This window comes from Etheostoma cragini, chromosome 5 (genome assembly GCF_013103735.1).
Source record: "Etheostoma cragini isolate CJK2018 chromosome 5, CSU_Ecrag_1.0, whole genome shotgun sequence".
NCBI classification, from domain to species: Eukaryota; Metazoa; Chordata; class Actinopteri; order Perciformes; family Percidae; genus Etheostoma; species Etheostoma cragini.
Window position 1 is genome coordinate 27,172,397 of NC_048411.1, and position 20,100 is coordinate 27,192,496.

At 41.0% G+C, this 20,100-nt stretch overlaps 1 protein-coding gene across 4 annotated transcripts in view; it reads right to left on the reverse strand.

Annotated features, from left to right (window-relative positions):
* Positions 1-750: 750 nt before the first annotated feature.
* LOC117944401 (spermatid perinuclear RNA-binding protein-like) overlaps positions 751-20,100 on the reverse strand; it is a 73,972-nt gene continuing 54,622 nt past the window's right edge. For 2 of the 4 annotated variants that reach the window (XM_034871179.1, XM_034871177.1), the window contains exons 9-18: positions 19,541-19,638; positions 16,485-16,578; positions 16,177-16,245; positions 8,505-8,713; positions 7,452-7,601; positions 6,208-6,342; positions 4,831-4,971; positions 4,410-4,533; positions 4,224-4,274; positions 751-1,287 (exon numbers count right to left, since the gene is read on the reverse strand). In XM_034871179.1, the coding sequence (XP_034727070.1) occupies positions 1,199-1,287; positions 4,224-4,274; positions 4,410-4,533; positions 4,831-4,971; positions 6,208-6,342; positions 7,452-7,601; positions 8,505-8,713; positions 16,177-16,245; positions 16,485-16,578; positions 19,541-19,638 (1,160 nt within the window). In that variant the 3' untranslated portion in view covers positions 751-1,198. Of the gene's footprint in view, positions 1,288-3,087; positions 4,117-4,223; positions 4,275-4,409; positions 4,534-4,830; positions 4,972-6,207; positions 6,343-7,451; positions 7,602-8,504; positions 8,714-16,176; positions 16,246-16,484; positions 16,579-19,540; positions 19,639-20,100 lie in introns of those variants that run through there. The other 2 variants (XM_034871178.1, XM_034871180.1) reach the window with 2 other exon arrangements.

A 20,100-nucleotide genomic window follows, 5' to 3' on the forward strand; every position in this document is an offset into this window, starting at 1 on the left:
GATCAATTAGATTAGATTCAAATCCAGAAAGAATTTCTTAATTGATTCCTTATATTTATTAAATTGCGAAGGAAAGCAACTAACGATTATTTTCATAGTTGATTGTTTTCTTGATTAATGAATTAATTAATATAGTTGTTTGGTCTATAAAATGTCAAAAACAAGTCAATCAGTATTTCCTAAAGCCCAAAATGACGTCCTCAAATGTCTTGTTTTGTTCTCAACTTAAGATGATCAATGTTATATTTCTTAATAAGCAGAGATAACCAGTTTGTAAAACCCTCATGATCCACATGACCCACATAATCATGATCTCCTCAACTGTTAATCATCTTGTGAGCACATACGATGCTGGGGGGGGGGGGGGGGGGGGGGGGGGGGGGGGGGGGGTTGGTAACCATTGATTACATTTTTAGACGTGTAACAGCAGGGGACTTTTACAACAGATGACAAATTACAATTTAAAAGCTTGGATAATAAGTCATTAAATATCAAATTGTATGTGACATTTCTGATCTTGGTGCTTTAAAATGGAAAATGACTACATCATCTACTACTCATGTATAAATAGGGGTTATATACCATCAACATACCAATACAGTGTTATAGACAGTTTTTAAAATGTATTCAACTCTTAAGATTTCTAGATATCTGAGAGTGCTTTAAATACAAAGCTACTTATGTCACTACTGTATTTACATTCAAAGATATATTATAAATATGTTTGTTCCCATCGTTGGGTTATACATATTAACATGTTTATATTTATATATGTAAAACTCACATACATCCATATATACAGATAGTAAATACATTTACATACACATTGTAGTGAATGTGCCGGTCCGTTAGAATTCACCAACTCGAGTTAAGTTGCTTTGGAACACGTTGAGATTCCCGAAGGCAGAACAAGTATTGCTTTGGGTTTTATTGACATTTTCTGAGCGGTTTGGGTCAAACAAAGTCTCGTCTGCTGCCTCTTCTCCACGTAAACCAGGCCTAGACTTGACAGGGTGTTGCCCGAGGTGTTTTCTCCTCCATATTGCTTTCAATATTGCTGCCGTGTCTCGTGTGGAGGGAGAAACCCGGAGGGGCGGCACCGCAGTAATTGAGAGGCGCTGACAGAGTTTAATAAGGGTGAGGGATTAAACAGGAGGCAGAGGCTGTGGCAGAGTCTGGTCTCGGGGCATCGGCTGGGTCAGAAAAGATCCTGAGGGCCCAGGTGGATGATGATAGGTGTGGTTAGGGTCTGTGGCTGGTAATAGGCACTGTCGATGTACAGGCCGCCTACAGACAGGAGACACCAGCAACCAGAGTTAACAGAAGTGACCTTAGTACTTACTGGATCATTGTTTTGTCATGGACATGAATGGATGTGCGAAGTGCTTTAATATACGTGATCATTGAAAATGAGTCTAAAGACAAAGTGGCATATTTAAAGCAGATTACGTCAACTGTTTTTATTATTGTAGCTGTTCTCAGGAGGCCTAAAGTAGCTCCCAGGATTCTTAGCGCTCAGGGGAAATCAGTAGATGTATCAAAAATGGGAAGTGCTTCTGTTCCCGTAGAAATAAAATGAATTTCTCCTTACCAACAAGGTAGGCCACGGAGATCTGTAAGTGCTGACTACTGCGTTGCTGCTGCAAACCTCACTAGTGAGTCAGTGACTTGCCACAAATCGTTAATGTGGTAGGCAGTTAGGCAGTTATTTAGGCAGCGAGGTCTTTGCAATGAAATGGTATACATAAAAATGGCCGCCACTCTGACCATTCTGCTACGTTCATTTGAATTGGAATGGCCTTTCTTATTCATTTTATTTATATGGCTTCAACCTTTGTCTTCACTGAAAATTACTCAGAAGACAAAGTTAGCAGCTGTTTTTAATGTTGTAGCGGTTCTCAGGAGGCCTAAAGTAGCTCCCAGGATTCTTAGCGCTTAGGGGAAATCAGTGGATTTAGTGCAGCCTGTCACATATTGACCTAAATCAAGTTGCTAATAATGTATGAATTAGCCTGGTGCAGCTTTACTTAAAGGATAATTATTACAACTTGGCACTTATTTTTATAGTTTTTTCCCACCTGAAAATCAATTCACTGTTTGCCGAGCCCCGTCCCACTTAGTTACTGTTGCTAAGCCTGTCGAGCTTTCTGATCTCGCACGGCACATGTGTAGTTTTACAATTAAAGCAGCCATTTTTTAAACGATGGGTCCAAAATTTGTCTGATTTTAACAGCTGAATGAGAGCTGGTACTGCTAGATTTTGATTAGCTATTGTTAGCTAGCTAATGAGCTAGCATTACTCCATGTGTTTTTCATCCTCACCAGTTTATTTCTTAGTCGATTACTTTTTAAATATCGAAACAATGCCTCTTCATTCAATACCTAGAGAGTAAATCTCGTCAGCGTCAGTGAGCCAATAAGCATGCAGCATGCTTCTACAAAGAACTAATAATACTGCTTGATTGGCTGTCTAACATGACACGTCGTAGAGGCACCCAAGAAAAACTCTACGTTACCCACAGACGGGGCTCACTTAGTAGGAGCTAAAAAAAAAAAGAAAAGAAAATAAAAGGTTTGTGCCATGGTGTGTAATTTTATTTCGTTTTTGTGTAATAAAATTGGTATTGAAAAAAGTTGTTGTTGTTCAGGAACCGGTATCAAAATTACAGTATTTGTACTGCCGATTTTGGAAAAACACATGCATTCTAACTATGGGAGATACATCAGAGCAGAAAAACACAGTTTAATATGTTCCTACACTTTTATATGTACGCCTTTGGAAAAGCAAAAAAAAAAACGTAGATTTCCTGTAGAAAAATATAGAGTATTTCTGATATTGCCTCTACGCTAACCGCGTCAACAATAATGGCGAAAGATAAAAAAAAATAAGGAAAGAGTTGTAATAAAGCAAAATTATTATCTGTGGATACATGAGCTAAAAGAAGAGTATTTTTATAAATTGTATTTTGCATTACTCTACAGTATACTGCTGCCGGCAATATAATTCTTTTGAAAAATAAGTAACTGTAAATTAAACCTGCGTATGAATCATAATAAAACATTTACGGACCACAAGTTACTCAGCGCTTGACAAAAATATTCATTTATTTAAACAGAATATAACCTACAAACAGGTCAAAATAAAATCTCTCTCTGAAAAGAAAGTATTTTCCACTAAACACAAAAAAGTCTTATTAGCTCAAATACTCAACAGTAAGTGTAAACATCCAAAGAAAAGGAAAAGGTTCCTCAGTGCAACTGATTATTGTAAACCTGCTTGTTTTTATATCCACAGAAAATGAAAACAATAGAAAATTAATGAAATTCAAATTCAAAACAACAGTCACATCCATGAGTGGTAGTTAAAGGAATAATAGACCTTATGACAAAGAAGCTCTCTGATCAATAACATGTTGTAGTCAACATTCTTATTAAGTTTTTTGTTTTGTTTCCTACAATGGATTATCAGTATCTGGTGTGCTTGGGAAGCTTTTATTTTTATTTAGTTTGCTTACTACACTATGGTGAATGTTTAGTTATTTCCCCTACATATAATGTTTTTTCCCTTACAGGAGATTTTTACTTTACTACTTTCTTTTAAGGTCCATAAACTGTTTATTTAGTTTGTTTCCTCCTGTGTATGGTGGTTGTTTCCTATGTTGAGTGGTTATTTTGTTCCCTAGATTCAATTTTCATTTAGTTCTTTATAGTCAAAGTTCATTTAGCTCCCTACAGTAAAAGTCTTTGACACACTGCAACTCAGTTTTTGCTGTTACATAATGGTTTAATGATCAAAGAGCTTTTTTGTCAAACTCTGTTCTGCCAAACCACTTCCTAATGTCCAATTAAAGCAAGCTAATGAGAGGACATGCTGTACAGCGTTGGTACTGATTGGGTGTTCTGGTCAAACGTTTTTGGATTCCACTGTTCACTGTTTTTTGGGTGTTTGAAGCTTGTGTTGTGAACATGCAGTAAAAGTCAGGATATGACTTTAACGAGTGGCTCCCTGTGAAGTGGGTGCGGGAGGCTCCTAATAGGGGTAGAGGTGGGTGATGGGGTATGACGTGGGGACTCGGATGACTGGGACAACTACTGAGGGCATTCTGGAGGGAAAACCTGAGGAAGAACAAAGAAAAAGGAAAAAAAAAAAGAACTCAAATGTACGGATGTAGTGATGAACAAATGAAATGGATGGATAACTGATAGAGTGACCGTGTGTTTACCGTAGGGATGAAGGGCGCCTGCAGGGCTGTAACCATAAGGAGCACCAAAACCTGGGGGGGCGTGGGGGGGGAAGCAAGTACAGAACACAAAATGTATTATTGTATCCAGGTGAATGAGACGACCCATCATAAACTTGCTTTTGTTATCTGAGGCCCTGTTTACCAAGAGCATGCAGCTGGACTCACCTGGGGGGATGTATCCATGTGTGGGGGTGGTGCTGATGTAGGGAGCTCTGGGGATGACGGGGACACGCGGAGGTCTGGCAGCGAGGGCCGGGAGAGTCAGCACCGAGGCCACGGGCCGCTTTGGCTACAACAACACACAACGGCACACATCAGCACAGAACAGGATGCCGTTTCATTTAAAGCTGACTATAGAGGGCCCCCAGATAGCTCAGTTGGTAGAGCGGGTGCCCATATATAGAGGGTTACTCCTCGACGCAGCCGGCCCGGGTTCAAACCAGCCTGCGGCCCTTTGCTGCATGTCACTCCCCCTCTCTCTCCACTTTCACATCTTCAACTGTCCTGTCAATTAAAGGCCTAAAAAATGCCCAAAAAAAAAAAAAAAAAAGAAGAAGCTGACTATAGAAACCCGTTGAATACTCACAGGAGGGTTGGGTCTTTTCTTCTTGATGCTCGTAGATTTGGAGCCAGCAAACAGGCAGTTCAGGGCGGCGAGTGCTGCGCTGGCTTTGGCTACTTTCTTATTGGGACCCGTCCCCCGGAAGACCTGCTTGTCCACCTCCACCTATCAAACAACACACAGGAGGATGTCGTCTGATTTACTTTGTATAAAGGGATAATGTTTTAGAAACCATTGTTGTTGCAGCACACAGCTTCTCAAACTGTGCCTCATGCAGAAACCACTCATATGAACAGATCTGGTTTTAAGTTTAAAGGCTTTACTTCAGAATCTTAATCTCCATTAATGTGGAGTTAGTAGTAAAGCATTTAATTGCCATTAAAAATTCATAGTAGGTAAGACTAATCCTGTGAATAGTGGACATTCTCGTCAATAGGTCACAGAGAGTGCTGGTCAACAACATCTTCTCCGACCTCCTACACACCTCAACGTGTCCCCTCCCCCAGCAGCAGCAGTATCTCCTGAGAAAGCCTAATTCCTTTGTGCTCAGCAAGGACATCCTCACATTTCACTGCTTTGTGAGCGTCGTGATATTATCCTTAACCTGCTGCTTGTACTCCATCAGCCCCCACCCAACCCTCTAAACACCTCTCTCCCACACAGTGACCTGGAATGATGCTGCTATCTATGTGCATCACATCACCACCTATATATTATAGAACTACCTATACTGTATATGTATCCTGCATTATACTATTATTGCACTAAAGTTATAATTGTCATATTATCATAATATGTACAGCTTCTTTGCACAAATTTTATCATTCCAATATCGTTGTCATTATTGTCATGTGTAGTTTGTTTGTGAACTATTATTCTAATATTAATTATAATGTGCACAGCTTATTTTTGCACTTAAGTTATCCTTCTAATGTCATGATGTCATCAGCTAAACAAATGTGATTTAATAATTCTTTGTTGATGACACAAATCATTTATATTAGCTACGTGATTTTTTTCCCCAAGAGTTGCCACGCATGTATCATAATAAATAAACCTCAGAAAACAAGATTGTGGTGCCTAATAATGTCCATAAAAACATTAAATCAAAAACAACATATTTGTACAAACAACACGTAAAAAACCCCCTACAGAGTGATTCAGAGTGATTTCACTCAATGAAATTGGTTTCATGTTCAGCTGTCTTTTCTGGCATTTTTTTTAAAAACATCTGAAGATGTTTTGATATGCAGGAAGCACCGAACATCAAACACATTCCCTCGCTCATCAATTCCTAATAAGTCCCTCTGAAAGGAAGACAGGAAATCTATGAAGTTGTGTGTGTGTGTGTGTGTGTGTGTGTGTGTGTGTGTGTGTGTGTGTGTGTGTGTGTGTTCATACCTCTATGATGAAGCGCTTGTCGTAGCTGCTGCCGCTCTCTGATATCAGCTCATATTTGAGGCCGCGGCGTTTCTCATTCAGCTCCATCACCGGGTTTTTACCTCCCGCCGTCAGGATCGGACCTGGAGCTCTGGACTGCAGACAGATGGAGACAGGAGAGAGAGAGTCAGGCCTTACATTTCTTGGATATTCCTAAATGTACTCAAGTGCTCATGTTTCCACAAAGTAAGACTAGATTTCCTTTAAGCCCCGTCACATAAAGATATCCCTCTGTGTGTACAACCGTCCGAGAGAACAATGCCGAATACAGTCCACCTATCCAACCGAATGTGATTAACTGACAATACAGCCAACAGACCCCAGACCCCCCATCAATAGCTACAGACTCACAAATGGCACATCCTAAGGAAAGCTCATTGTGGGACTGACTCTAGTAGCTGTAATTGGCACCAAGGCTGAATTTTGGGAAAGAGACTTCAGATACAGTGTTCGGGGACCACTAAGGTCTATATAAAAGCATCCAAAACCATCATGTCATGGGATCTTTATGAATCCCTTAGATTGTTACTGAGTGGGACATTTTATGTTACATTAAACGTAAGTTTGTCAGTAATGTCTGGTGGACAAATTACAGTTTGGAATGTGTAACAGAGAGACTAAGTGACCTAGAACCTCAACATTTCTGTATTTCTTGTTGCGTAAAGGCTGACATGTTTAACATTTTATAATGTTTTGTATTGGTTGTTCTTTTTCCTGACTTTTTTATCTTTTAATCTTTTTTGTAAACCTTGCATTATTAAATTATTATTAATTGGCTTGCTCAATTCAGTCCAATTTTAATGATCTTAATTGCCTACAGTATGAGGCAGAGGTTCCTAACCTGACGTCCTGAGATAAAACGCGTTGCCGCACTCTTTCAAGTAAGTTAAAAACGAAAAACACAATCCTGCTGCACACAATTATATTTCTCAAATCTTGAAGCATCCCTTCAAAACAAACAAACACTGGGGACAGAGACAGGGGACTTTGGTTGAGCATTTGCAGCTTTTTTTTGTTTTGTTGACAAGAATGACATCATATTTAATGAACCTCACTAATGTGTTTACTGGCGTGTAGACGTAATAAGTGAGGAACATCACGGGGTGTTGAGACGGTCCGTCTGCGCACTGGTCTAAACCTCATGTGTAGCCTACTTGTTAATATTTCAGTGTGTGTGTGTGTGTGTGTGTGTGTGTACTCCCCACCTCCTGTGTGTCTGTGGAGGAGGTGATGGAGGTGGAGCTGGAGCTGGTGGACATCCTGTCGTTCTTGCCTTCACCATCTGACTTCTCATCAGCGCTGAGTGAGTCAACGTCTCCGTCGCCGCCGAGCACCAATCCCAGAGCCTGCAGCGCCTGAGGAGGGAACAGCACTTATTTACGTACCTCCAGTAAACAGTCTGGTCTTTACTGCATTCGGGCTGATCGTTGTCTAGTTATTAAAATAACATCCACGTTCACATCTATCATCATCTCTGACTGAGCTGTCCTTGAGCAAGGCACTCCACCACCTGCCAGTGAGGCTGCAAAGTGGCCTTCAGCAACAACATCATCAACACAAGGAGCTGTACTGGGCAGCCCTGACGTGTGAATGTCTAACTGAATGTGTGTGAACAACAGAAAGTGTGAGCATGTCAAACTTAACAAGTTCAATAAATGCTTTGTCACAAAAAGAACATTCTTTGTTCCTTATCGATTCCAAACAGTTCGTCTCTTTTTCTTTGTCAAAGCTAATGTTCTGTTATTTTAAACAACCGACACTAAGTACAGAGTGTGTGACAGACTACGGTAAAAGGCAGGGAGAACAAAGTGCTGCTAAAGTGGTGTTTTTACTCCCTTCACTCAGAGCAGTTACTACACGTCTTACGTAAGCATGTCATGTATTTTAAAGGTAGGTAACTGTAGGCTATTTGAAAATACTATCCATGTTTTATGAGAGGTATTACTTGAAATTTGAAACTGTGTTTTTCCCTTTATCTTCGAAAAGGTTTTTAAAACAGAAAATAATATAATATATATAAGAATAGAATTGATGTATGAATGGATATAGGAGTGAGTCAGTGTCTAAGTGATAGAAGATGTGAGATTCTGAGCATTGATACTGTCAACATTTGTACTGATAGGGAACAAACAAACACATTTTAATGGATTTAAATCTATTTGTTGTGAAAATGTTCTAAGTTATGGCATCACGCTTGGGGTTATGAAAACATTAACAATAAAATATTGTTTTTTTGTGGTTTAAATGTAGCCGAGTACCTTGAGGGCTACTTGGAGCTTGGCGGTTCTTTTAGAGTTCCCGGTGGCCTGGTAGGTGGTTCCCTGGATCTCCACAGACATGGTGAAGACTGGAGCATGCACCGGGCCGGACTGAGACAGCAGGCGGTACTGGAGGCCCGGGTGGATCTGATTCAGACGCATCAGAGCGTTCATGGGGTGGTTGGGATCAGTCATCCTCCAGTCCAGGACTAAAGGAGAAGAAGAGATGCACATGATAACTAAATAAGATCCCTAAACCTTTTGTCTGTGTTTACTGTTTACCTTAATACATGGAGAAACAAGCCATCTGTCACAGAGCCACTAAGCAAGGCAGTTTAACAAAGTCCGCGTTATAAACAGTGGCTAGAATAAGTTCACAAAGTCATGATGAAGTTGATTAAAAAGAGGAATAAAAAACATCTTTTGGAAATTAATCTTAATGCCTTAATTAAAAAAAAATTGGAAAATCCAACCTTTTAAGGACACCAATTTGCTTTGTGAATGAATAATATACTGTAACTAAATAAAATGTTCCTCCTTAAAATACAGGGGGCATAAGTATACCCACCCCCTCTGTTACATTCCCATTGAGAAAGGCACATTTTTATTTTATCCAGGATACTATGCATCCTGATAAAGTTCACTTGGCCTTTGGAATTAAAATACCCCCCCCACACACACACACACACACACACACACACACACACCATCACATACCCTTCACCATACCTAGAGATTGGCATCGGGAACTTCCCATAAGATCATCTCAAGTATGATCGAATCAAACCAGCTATTAAGCTAACTGAAATAAAACCATGCCAATCTCTAGGTATGGTGAAGGGTATGTGATGATGGGGGGGGGTATTTTTAGAACTCTGTCAGGGCATAACGTCTGAGCTGAGGTACATACTCATGCGAATGTGATGTTTAGAGATCACATATAACATTTAGTTCAATTAATCTCAACAAGTGAATGCAAGAACTGAAAGGAGAGACATAGGATTATCATTGTTTTTTCTAGTCTGTATTTGTGAAGGTAATTGTGGCTCAAATGATGTACTTTGAGTTTGTATTAGATTGAAATTTCTAAAATAATCAAAGTAAAAGCATAGTGCTGACAGACCTAAGCAAAAGCAATATAGACATTTAAAACATAAAAGTACATGTTGAGCTCTTGTGCATGGACTGCATCAAAGATCTATCGTCATCAATAAAACAGGAGTAATATGTAATAATACATTGGTTGAGCCCTCTCAGTGTTAATATCCAGCTGATGAGATGAAACCGCCCCTGGTGTCACTGAGCCACTTCACACCGACAAGAGGTGAGGCGAGCTCTCTGCCTCCCCCGAGCTCCGGAACAGTAATATCTCACAGATGAATTGAAAATGAAACCGTGACACTTGGTGACATCTATTATAACAAAAGTGCTGACTGTCTCCATAATAAATGCTTTTGTTACCTCTGCTGGAAGTCCAAATTTGTCAACCGGGCTTTTCTGCCTAACTTCATTCAGTCTGTAAACACTTAGAATTGAATATCAGGTGGAACAACTGAACAAAAATGAGACCGCAGTACTTAGCGTCAACATTACTGTAGTCTATAGAAATAACACAAACTACACTTTGCTTTCAGAGACAGTTTTTCTGACAAGATGTGCATCCGACTGTGCAGAGTGTACTTCGGACGGTTTAGGATTCAACATCCTACAGGTCTTAGATTCACCAGTCTGATTATTCCAGAGACGCTTGACACAGCGGTGGTTCCAACCAGCAACACAAAGTCCTGTGATAATGTCAGTAAAGTGTACCCAGCACCTACATATTTACAAATCTTAACAGCTGTTTCACACCCAAAGAAACTAGAGAAATGGCTAAAAGTAGGTGGACAGGCGCAAACAGCCAGCTCCATAAATAAGGGGTTTTTCCTCCATCAGCCTGTTTCAGGAGAGAGACTTTTTGTCTCTTAGGATGGGACACACCTTTTTGATGGTAACTAGATATTGAGGTTGAATTGTGTGTCACTTTAAACAACAGCATCTGGCAAATGGATGTAATGTAAATCAAGTAATGTAGGTCAAAAGCTGAAATTATAAACACTAATGGTAAAGCTTTAATAGTTTAGCATTTTGAACTACAACATGATCTTCATAGTGTGTACATTGTGACTTCTTATGGTAGTAAGAAGAAGTAAATGATTAAAGAAATGTGATTTTGGGCCCTTGAAACTTAATAACATGATGGGTGTGATGTCATTGGGCCACGGCTATAATTCAGCATTGTCACTTATTGTCACTCTGAACAACAGTGCTCAATAAAAAAATTCTTGTATTGTGTTATATTAGTTTCACGTTTTTTTTGTAGAGTTTAAAGTCTGTCCCAGTGTGTAAGAATGTACAAACTGGCATATGTCTTTAAATCATCCCCTTTTTTGTCAAGAAAGTGTTAATAAAGATAATGCTGTGATAATTACCGTGACATTAATTCTTTCCATATGGCCACCCACAGATGTCACCTTCTGTATGACAGGTGATTCAGAGAATACTTACAGCAGCTTCTAGACACACACTTGTCTTTTGTCCTAAAGTCCCAGTGTGTAATGACTGTGAGCGGCTGACAGGCACTTAAGACTCAAGAGTGGTTCAGTATGAATATGGATGGAGACGCTGTGTAAGGAGATAGATGTGAAGGTGCTGATGGACAGGTGCCGGGAGGAAGAGAAGGGGGATGTGTTAATGCACTGCGTGTGTGTGTGTGTCTGTGCGGGTGTGTGAGGTGGGAGGCAGTGAGATAATTACGTGGCAGCAGTGTGCAGTATTAATCCCTCTCTATTCTGCCTCCCGTCACCTGCTTTGAACTGGAGCAGATGAGAGTTTGCCGGGGACGAATGTCCCAGAGAGGTTCGATTTAATTACTGTGACATCGACAGACAGGAGGGAGACAGCAGGGGAGAGAGACAGAGAAAGAAGGGGAGAAAGAGAGCGTGAGGGTGAGAGAGGGTGATGAGAGAAAGAAGAAGGGAGATCGAGGGAAAGAGAGAGGGAGAGTAGGGAGAGAAAGAGCGTAACAGCGGGACGGTCAGAGAGAGAGAGAGAGCGAGAAAGAAAAAACGAGGGTGAAGGGGTGTGAGGGAAGAGGGGGGAAAGAGAGAGGGTGAGGAACAGTAGGGAGAGAAAGAGAGAGTGAGGGAGGGAGAGTGACAGAGAGAAGGAAAGACAAGAAAGGAAAGAGGAGAAAGAGAGCATTGGTGATGGAGAGATAGAGGAGAGTTGTAGAGGATGAGGAGAGTGGGAGGGTGAGGGAGGGGAAGATGTAGCTGTCAGTGGAAAGACTTGTCTTATCTTATCTTGTCGATATGCTCAAACTAGAAAGGCGTACCCCACAACTTTGAGCTAAATGGCTCCGGCAGCCAGCGCCGGGTTTCTCCTGGGTTCCCTGTGTATAGGTGCGGAAACAAATGCAACCCAGGAGAAACCAGTACAACTTTACCAACTCATCCACTGTATCAGACCAAAGCAATCGAACTACAGGGTCGATATCTTGCACCCTGCGCAGCGCAAAACCTGACGTATAAGTGTCTGTGATAGTTTACGATGTTGTTATCAATCACACATCCAGCGCCCACGTCGTTTAAATAGCAAATGCAGCTGCGCCCATCGGCGTGCTGGTCTTAAAGGGAGGTGTGTCTAAGTGCATTCTTGGCGTATTTTGCTATCTTGAGGGAGCGGAAACTGGTCACACCAATCACCGAAAAAGACCTGGTCTAAAGTCAATAACATAGCATTTCATTGTTGTTTCAACAGTGCATTAGTAAAATGTGCCTAGGCTCGTGCACACAGAGCGCACACTATGCTCGTTACACACACACACACACACACACACACACACACACACACACACACACACACAGGGACGCGCAGCAGCACAAAAACATGCAAAAGGTGTGATATGATTGACTCGTGCATTGTCACTTCATGCACGAGCAGATCAGTTTCTTATCCTGAAAATCTCTCCTTGCTGCTCAGCAAATCCTCCATCCTATTACTAATGTGCCAAAGAACAAACGCGCCTGGCTTTGAAAGGAAATGGGATATAACAGAGTGGTTTATTGCACGTTACGCCCAAAACACATCTATGATTAATTAAGACACTAAGTAGAACCCTTTTGAACCATGTGCCTGGCACACAGACCTCTTCCCCAGCCTTTAAAAGAAGTGGATTTGTACACGCCCTAAACACACTTGCGCCACTCGCTTAGTGCTGTGCGCTTAGAACATTATACAAGTTATTATCGCTACGGTTGTGTCTGAATCTATGATGCTACAAATTTGACTACCATAACTGGACTGCTCCTACTAACATAAGAACATAAGTCCAGAAAACAGAAAGTTATGCCCTGCAGGATTTTAAGCTGCAGTGCTTCTATAGCTTCACTACAATACACAGCCAACACAACCAGGCCAACTCACTGCAAAGACATCAAATAACACAATTCATGTCTTTATCTTAACATTCCTCAGATTCCTCTATCCCATTGTGAGACATGTCAGTTATTAAAACTGGTCTGCAGCTAAATGTTTCTTCTTAACCTTTGATGATCTGTTGATTCTTATTGCCGCTCTCCCTTCTCTCTTGTTTGACTGTCTGGTCAACATGCACGGCTGCAGTGGCAAATAAACACAGATTAGCTTCCAAGTTCTGGAAAACATGAAACTTTTATGCGAGTCTGGCCACTTATTTGTCTGAACCAAGCTGCTGGTAAGTGACACTTACCTATAGTGCAGCAGATGATGATTGAACTTTAAGAGCACTGAGTGAGCCAGTTTTGCTGACTTGTAGTGAAAAAGAGGCCAGTGTATTCAGGAGAGAAGTTTTCTAAGTGACAACTAAGTGACAAATGATCAATGTTTCAACACCAAGATCTGCACTTGAGCCTGCAGCAGGGCCTGCCAACCAACATATAATCATGCCGTATCTGTATTATTATTTCTACTATGGGAGTAGGGTTGGGTAATGTTTTTTTTTTCTGACACTGGTGTTTAAACGATACTTTTAAAACGGTGCCTGAACCGAAATATATATAATATATGTAAGATAATAATATTGGTAGAGCAGGCATAGCCCAGGGCCTCTCTGGAGCTGCCATAACCAATTGCTAACGTTTTGTCGTGACGTGTCATGAAAATGTGCAACAAGAGAGGAGACCGAAAAGGCTAATATTTAGCATTAGCATTGCTAGCCGTAACCTTAGCCAACTCCTTTACCACTAACAGAGCAAGCTGGAAAATCTAACTTTTCCCAAACCCCGTGGGGAGGAGGGCCACAACATCATGGCCACCATAAAACTCAGCAAAGATTGTTCTTGCTCGGGCTTTAACTTCTGGATATTCGGCAGCGTTGCCACAACGAACCGAATGGCTTTGCTCCAATCTCACTTGCATCTTTCTCCGCCGCCATTACAATTTTATCACGCCGCCGTGATAAAAGGAACTATGAATTCTGCTGTCTACCAAGAGATCCTGAAGGAGAATGTCCGACCATCTGTTCGTGTACTCAAGCTGAAACGAACTTGGGTTCTGCAGCAGGACAATGATCCTAAACACACCAGCAAGTCCACCAACGAATGGCTGAAGGAAAACAAAATGAAGACTTTGGAGTGGCCTAGCCAAAGTCCGGACCTGAATCCTATTGAGATGTTGTGGTATGACCTTAAAAAGGTCGTTCATGCTCGAAAACCCTCTAATGTAACTGAATTAGGACAATTCTGCAAAGATGAGTGGGCCAAAATTCCTCCAGGACGCTGTAAAAGCCTCATTGCACGTTATCGCAAACGCTTGGTTGCAGTTGTTGCTGCTAAGGGTGGCCCAACCAGTTATTAGGTTTAGGGGGCAATCACTTTTTCACACAGGGCCATGATGGTTTGGATTTTTTTTCACCTTTAATAATAAACCCCTTCATTTACAAATTGCATTTTGTGTTTACTTGTGTTGTCCTTGACTATTGTTTAAATTGGTTTGATGTTCAGAAACACTTAAGTGTGACAAACATGCAAAGGAACAGGAAATGAGGAAGGGGGCAAACACTTTTTCACACCACTGTATATATATATATCATTTTTTAATTACCCCTCTAAGTTATTATTTTCACTCAAACAATTATAGCCTTTTACTAGCCTGTCTAAGGGATCACTAGTCTTATCTATCTATTTACACATACACACACACACACACCCACAGAGACAAAAACAGAATCTCACTTGACAGCTCAGTGAGCTAAATAAACCTCTCTGTTATGTCCTGAATGGTTGTGAAGCGTTGATGGACAGGTGGACGGCGACACTGCCATTAAGACACTGACACACAGACCTTTTCTAACCTAATACAGGAGCGGATTGACTCCTGATAACCTCTAAATGTTACTTTCAGCTCCAACAGCTTCATTTCCTCCTTTTTCACTTGCAGCTATTCTGCAATCTGATAACATCACACAATGTTCTGCTTCGAGGAAACATTTCACTTTAAAGCCACTGCCGCAACTGCTCCTTGAAGAATTTAAACAGCTTTTTTTTTAACCTCTTTCATGCAGCTCGGTGATACGGTGAATGATGCCACTTTGAGATACAGCGAGCTGGTGGCAAGTCAATGCACTAAACCGGATTCCTTATACAATCCTGTGGGGGTATCAGACATGACTGCTGAATTTTCAAACACTGGCCTACAAATGACCACATCCAGACCGAGTCAGGACACTTTTTCTTCTCTGATGCAGAGATTGAAGTGAATACCGTCTGACAGCAGGTTTAACCTGACAGGCCGTTCTGATCCTCAAACAGAGAGAGTCCTGATTTCTAAGAAAAGCTGAGCCTCACTTCTCGCTTCTTTCGGCTCCACTGGCTCTGCCACTTTTCTACCTTTTACACAAACCCTGTCAGAAAGCCCCTTGTTTACAGTCCGTCCACACACACACCCACACACACCCACACACACACACACACAGCTTTTTGTCTTTGTCATTAGCTACAACTGAGCAACAAATGCTTCAATCAATATCCACTTATCAGCTGTAAAGAGACAAACACTTTTCCTGGGGAGTCAGCCTCCTTGTGATGTGGCGTTGACCAAATGCAGGTTTCTAATTCTATGACCTGACATCCAGTATTGTGTACTTGCATGTAATATTTTGCCGTTTCCATTCAAGGCAATTCACAGTTTTCAATGTTATAATGGTGTAAAGGCATCTTAAAAAGCATTCTTAGCATTAATGGACACAAAGAGTACTCAAAACTAAATATAGAATTTCACCAAAACAATACAGAAACACCATAGGGCTGTAACAGTTTGTGTATCTGACACACAGCCGCACGCAGAATATACAGTTTGTAAATTGATGCACGCAATATAGAACCAAAGTTTGAATTTAGTGACCAATGCAATCGGAGAATAATCCAGATATCAATATTAAACCTTTTTGAGTCATGTCTGATGCTTTAGGCCTAAACCCAGTATTGAATGTAAGGCTACAGTAGGAAACAGTATATCACTGTGCCCTTGGTTCTTTAAATTCTTCACTAGTCAGCTGTAGTACGTCTTGTGTTTCAGAGGTGAGAGGAAGAGGATTAGATTCTTTGAGCAAACTGTGATTCTTTGAAACAAGTGAGTCGATGGTCAAAGTCACCTTTCATCCGTTTGATGAAATCTCTGTCATCTGGTCCGACATCCTCCCGAAGCCTCTTTTGACAGCCGCCTGCAAGGTACAAACACACGCACAGATCACCTGTACCATCACTAAGACACACACGCATCATCATCTTTTTCCACAGAGTCTACACAGAAGAGTACACAAGCTCCTTTACAGGGAGGCAATGAAACAAGATAAAGTAGAATACAGTGGGGAAATAAAAATAGGAATACAAATGCAGACACACATGGGTACAAGAAGAAAACAGAAATAATGCACAAACACACACTCAACTGAACACAAACCTTCTAACAGCCTTGGTGAGGGCCTGCTGGTGGGGAGAGGATTCATATTCAAGATCTTGTAAAGCTGTCCAAAGGCTAGGAGGCGTAACGCATGCTGTAAAACACACACACACACACACACGCACACACACACACACACACACACACACAATTGTATTGACAAAGCAACTGAAGTCAGCACACAGGAGGAAAACAGGCAACAACAATATAATTTATTCTCCAATCAATGTAGTTTAATTATTGAGGAAACTTAAGGGAGAGGCCCAACATTTGCGTAAACCCACTAGTTCTGTTGGAGAAACTTCATGCATTATAGAGGGGAGGAATAAACACTCAGTGGGCACAATCGAAGAAGGAAAAGAACAAGAAAAAAAATTATTCCCATAGAGCAAAACAAAGGAAGATACAGAGAGGGAGGAACATTTAATTTAAGGATGTCTTCATATTTCTCAGCGATGAGCCCACATTTCCCGCCGGGGGGCAGACTTTGTTGTTCCATGTGCTCTGATGTGCAGTAGAAACAGCACTGGTGGTAGTACTAGTAGTGTTGGTGTGGTGCAAGCGGGGAGGAATGTTCCCACGCTCATTAGGTGGCTAATTAGGCTGCCTATTAGTCAAGTCTGCGCAGCACTCCGGGGCTCCTTACCAGAGGTCAGAGTCCGGCCTTCTGCAACCACTCAGCTATTTATAGCGCTGACGTGAGGCTTAGTGCTTAACCGGGGTTGGTGAGGACTCGCTTCAAATAACCTTCCTTCAATCAGTGTTACTCGTCCGGTTTCCTGAAAGAATTGCTGACTTTGGTGCAGTGGGCGGTGTGGAAGTGGTCTCACGAGTCGCACGGCTGAGGCCCAGCTAATGATTACGCTCAGTTAAGTAAGCGTCTGCATCTGCTTTTATAGCAGGAAAACAGGAAGGAAGTTTTATAGTACTCAGGGGGAGGGGGGATGTAAACACAACGTTCATAAAGCAGCAGTTCAAATGAAAAAAATTAGTTAATGAAAGTCTGAAAAGTATGTATGAAAAAAAAGGCTTTACATCACTTCACCTCCAGGGATAAACTCAACCTCAGAACTACACTTTTTGTTAGTTTTTTAGAGTTTGGATTCACAACTTGGCTCTCTAAATGAGATTTGAGTCTGAGCAAATTTTTGTTTTTACAATTCTTGGTGTTGTTTATTAAAGATTGAGAAGCTCCATTGTGTTTTTTTCAATCCCAAACTGAAATTGAAGATAATTTAGGTACATTTTTATTTGTAGGTGTGACTAAATTCATTCCCTTTGGGACCAGTTAAGACCTGGCCAGCTGTGGTCCAGAGGCCAGATACAAGAGCCTGTTAATGGAAGCTTTTAATCTTCATGCCCCTGGAGCAGAAAGAATAATGTAGATGGGAAATGTTTCTATCTTCCTTAACAGCGACTAACAAAGAGCCCTTGAGCAAGGCATTAGCTAAACCTCCAGTAAATTAAAAACAAAGGTATCTCATCAAACTACTAGATATACAGTGGCAGGAACGACTACCTTGAAAATAATAAGTACAAACTAAAATATTGAAGCTTTAACCTCTGAGCTGTTTTTGCTGAATCAAGCCTGAGGTGTAGTTTATTATTGAATATATAGACATAGATATTTTATGAAATCAATACTTTTTGTAACCAGGAAAGCAAACATTCTTCAGGCGCTCTACAGGCGATGTTTTTTCATCATGCAGACAAAACAAAACATGCAAGAATTAACATCCTACCAACCAGTACCATGGATAAATTGCCACTTGGCCGAAAATGCCAAAACACTTTTGCACAATTTCCAATGGCAAATAATCTCGCCAACTGCCACTGGCAGGTCAATTACTCTTCCCACTTTGCCGGTGGTGGCCCCGCGTCCCATCAAGCACTCGCCAGAATTTCCTGACAGCCAGTCCGAGGCTTCTTAATAGGGACCTTTACGGCAAATGTTTTGAAAACTTTTTCCATCTTTCAAGCAAAATAAGTAGTGCTGTCAAACAATTAAAATACCGAATCACGATTATTTACACATTTCTTTTTGTCCCATTATTTATTTATTTTTCTCATTTTAATGCTCTTATTAAGATGTAAAAGTGGATTAGCTTGCTTTGTGCAAATGTTGTTTTTTAAAAAATTGAAAACCACATTGGCATGTAGCCTACTGTAGTGTTGGAACAGTTGTTCTCACTTGGAGCAAATCATTTCTCACACAATGAAACACTGTCCATCAATAAAAGGGTGAATAAATACTTTGACGAGGGGGGGTGGATGGAGAGTTGGCATCAGATGTGTGCTTAGCCATCAATTGGTATTTCAGACTGGACACGCTGCGATGATAGCTCAGTTCACAACAACAAAACACACAGATCACTTTAGTCTTGTCAATAGACCCATTTGGCAACTTTTAAAAAGTCAACTTTCCATCCAGAACCTTATTTGGCATCCATTTTGGCATCTCGCGCTCGCTATACACTCAAAAGGAAATGTTTTTCCTCTTTGGCCGGATCGCAAGCCACAACAAGTGTGTGCAGGCCAAAAAGAACATTAATCTTGGAATAAAAATGATGACAGTTAAATGGGTTTGCGTTAACCCCAGGTAGGCTGAGTCCTGCAGCGGTCCGGGGTGGAATCACACCTGCGGCCCTTTGCTGCGCGTTATGCCCCATCTCTCTCCCACTGTCATGTTTATTCACTATGATAAAGGTTAAAGAAAAAAAAAAATCTTAAAAAAAAATAATAATTACGCGTTTGACTGGCCGCACTAAAAACAACCCACAAACAGTTGATGGTTCCAGCTTCTCAAATTTGAACTTGCTGCATTTTCTTGTCTTACAGTTCAGTAAAAAGAAATCTCTTTGGGCTTTGGACTAAACAAAAAAAGACATTTATTAACTGATTAACTGAAAATAAATGTAATTACTAACTGGAGCCCTATTATAATGTAGATTACACAGCTGATTCAATTTCTTCTGGTTTAGGATTTTACATTCATCACTGAAGAAGAAGAAGATACTGACGGCAGCAGAAGGGGCTGATGGGTAAAGTGGACTGACCTGTGCGCTGTGTGTAATGGCGTCCGCCTGTTGGGCGCTGAGGTCAGACAGGACGTCGGTGGGTTTCCGCTCACAGGGGTCGTGAACTCCTGGACCTCCTGTTAAAGACAAAACCCCACAGGCTCTGACTCAGACTGGGAGAAGGGAGAAGTCCTCCAAACAGAAACACATACTTTGAACCCACTTTCATTCCTCTTGACAGGAAAACACACAGAAATAATTGTGTGACTCCTACTGTGGACACTCTTAATACAGCAGTAACATCAATGATTCAGACTCAGAAAAATCTACAATTTCAAATTTTAAGGGCAACCCTGAACCAGGTTTGAGAAAATCCAATCATACATCACAAAGGTTAACTTACTGCACTGCACTGATCAAATGGGGAAGGATTGTATTTATTAGAGCTGAACAGGAATCCTTTCTCACTTGGACTGCTTTAGAATAATAATCTCAGAGGATAAATGTTCACACGGTTTAGAAAGTCGTGTAAATCTTTGTAAAATACACCATACTCCTCCAACTTTTACTGAATGAAATACAAGTAAAAAATATATGAG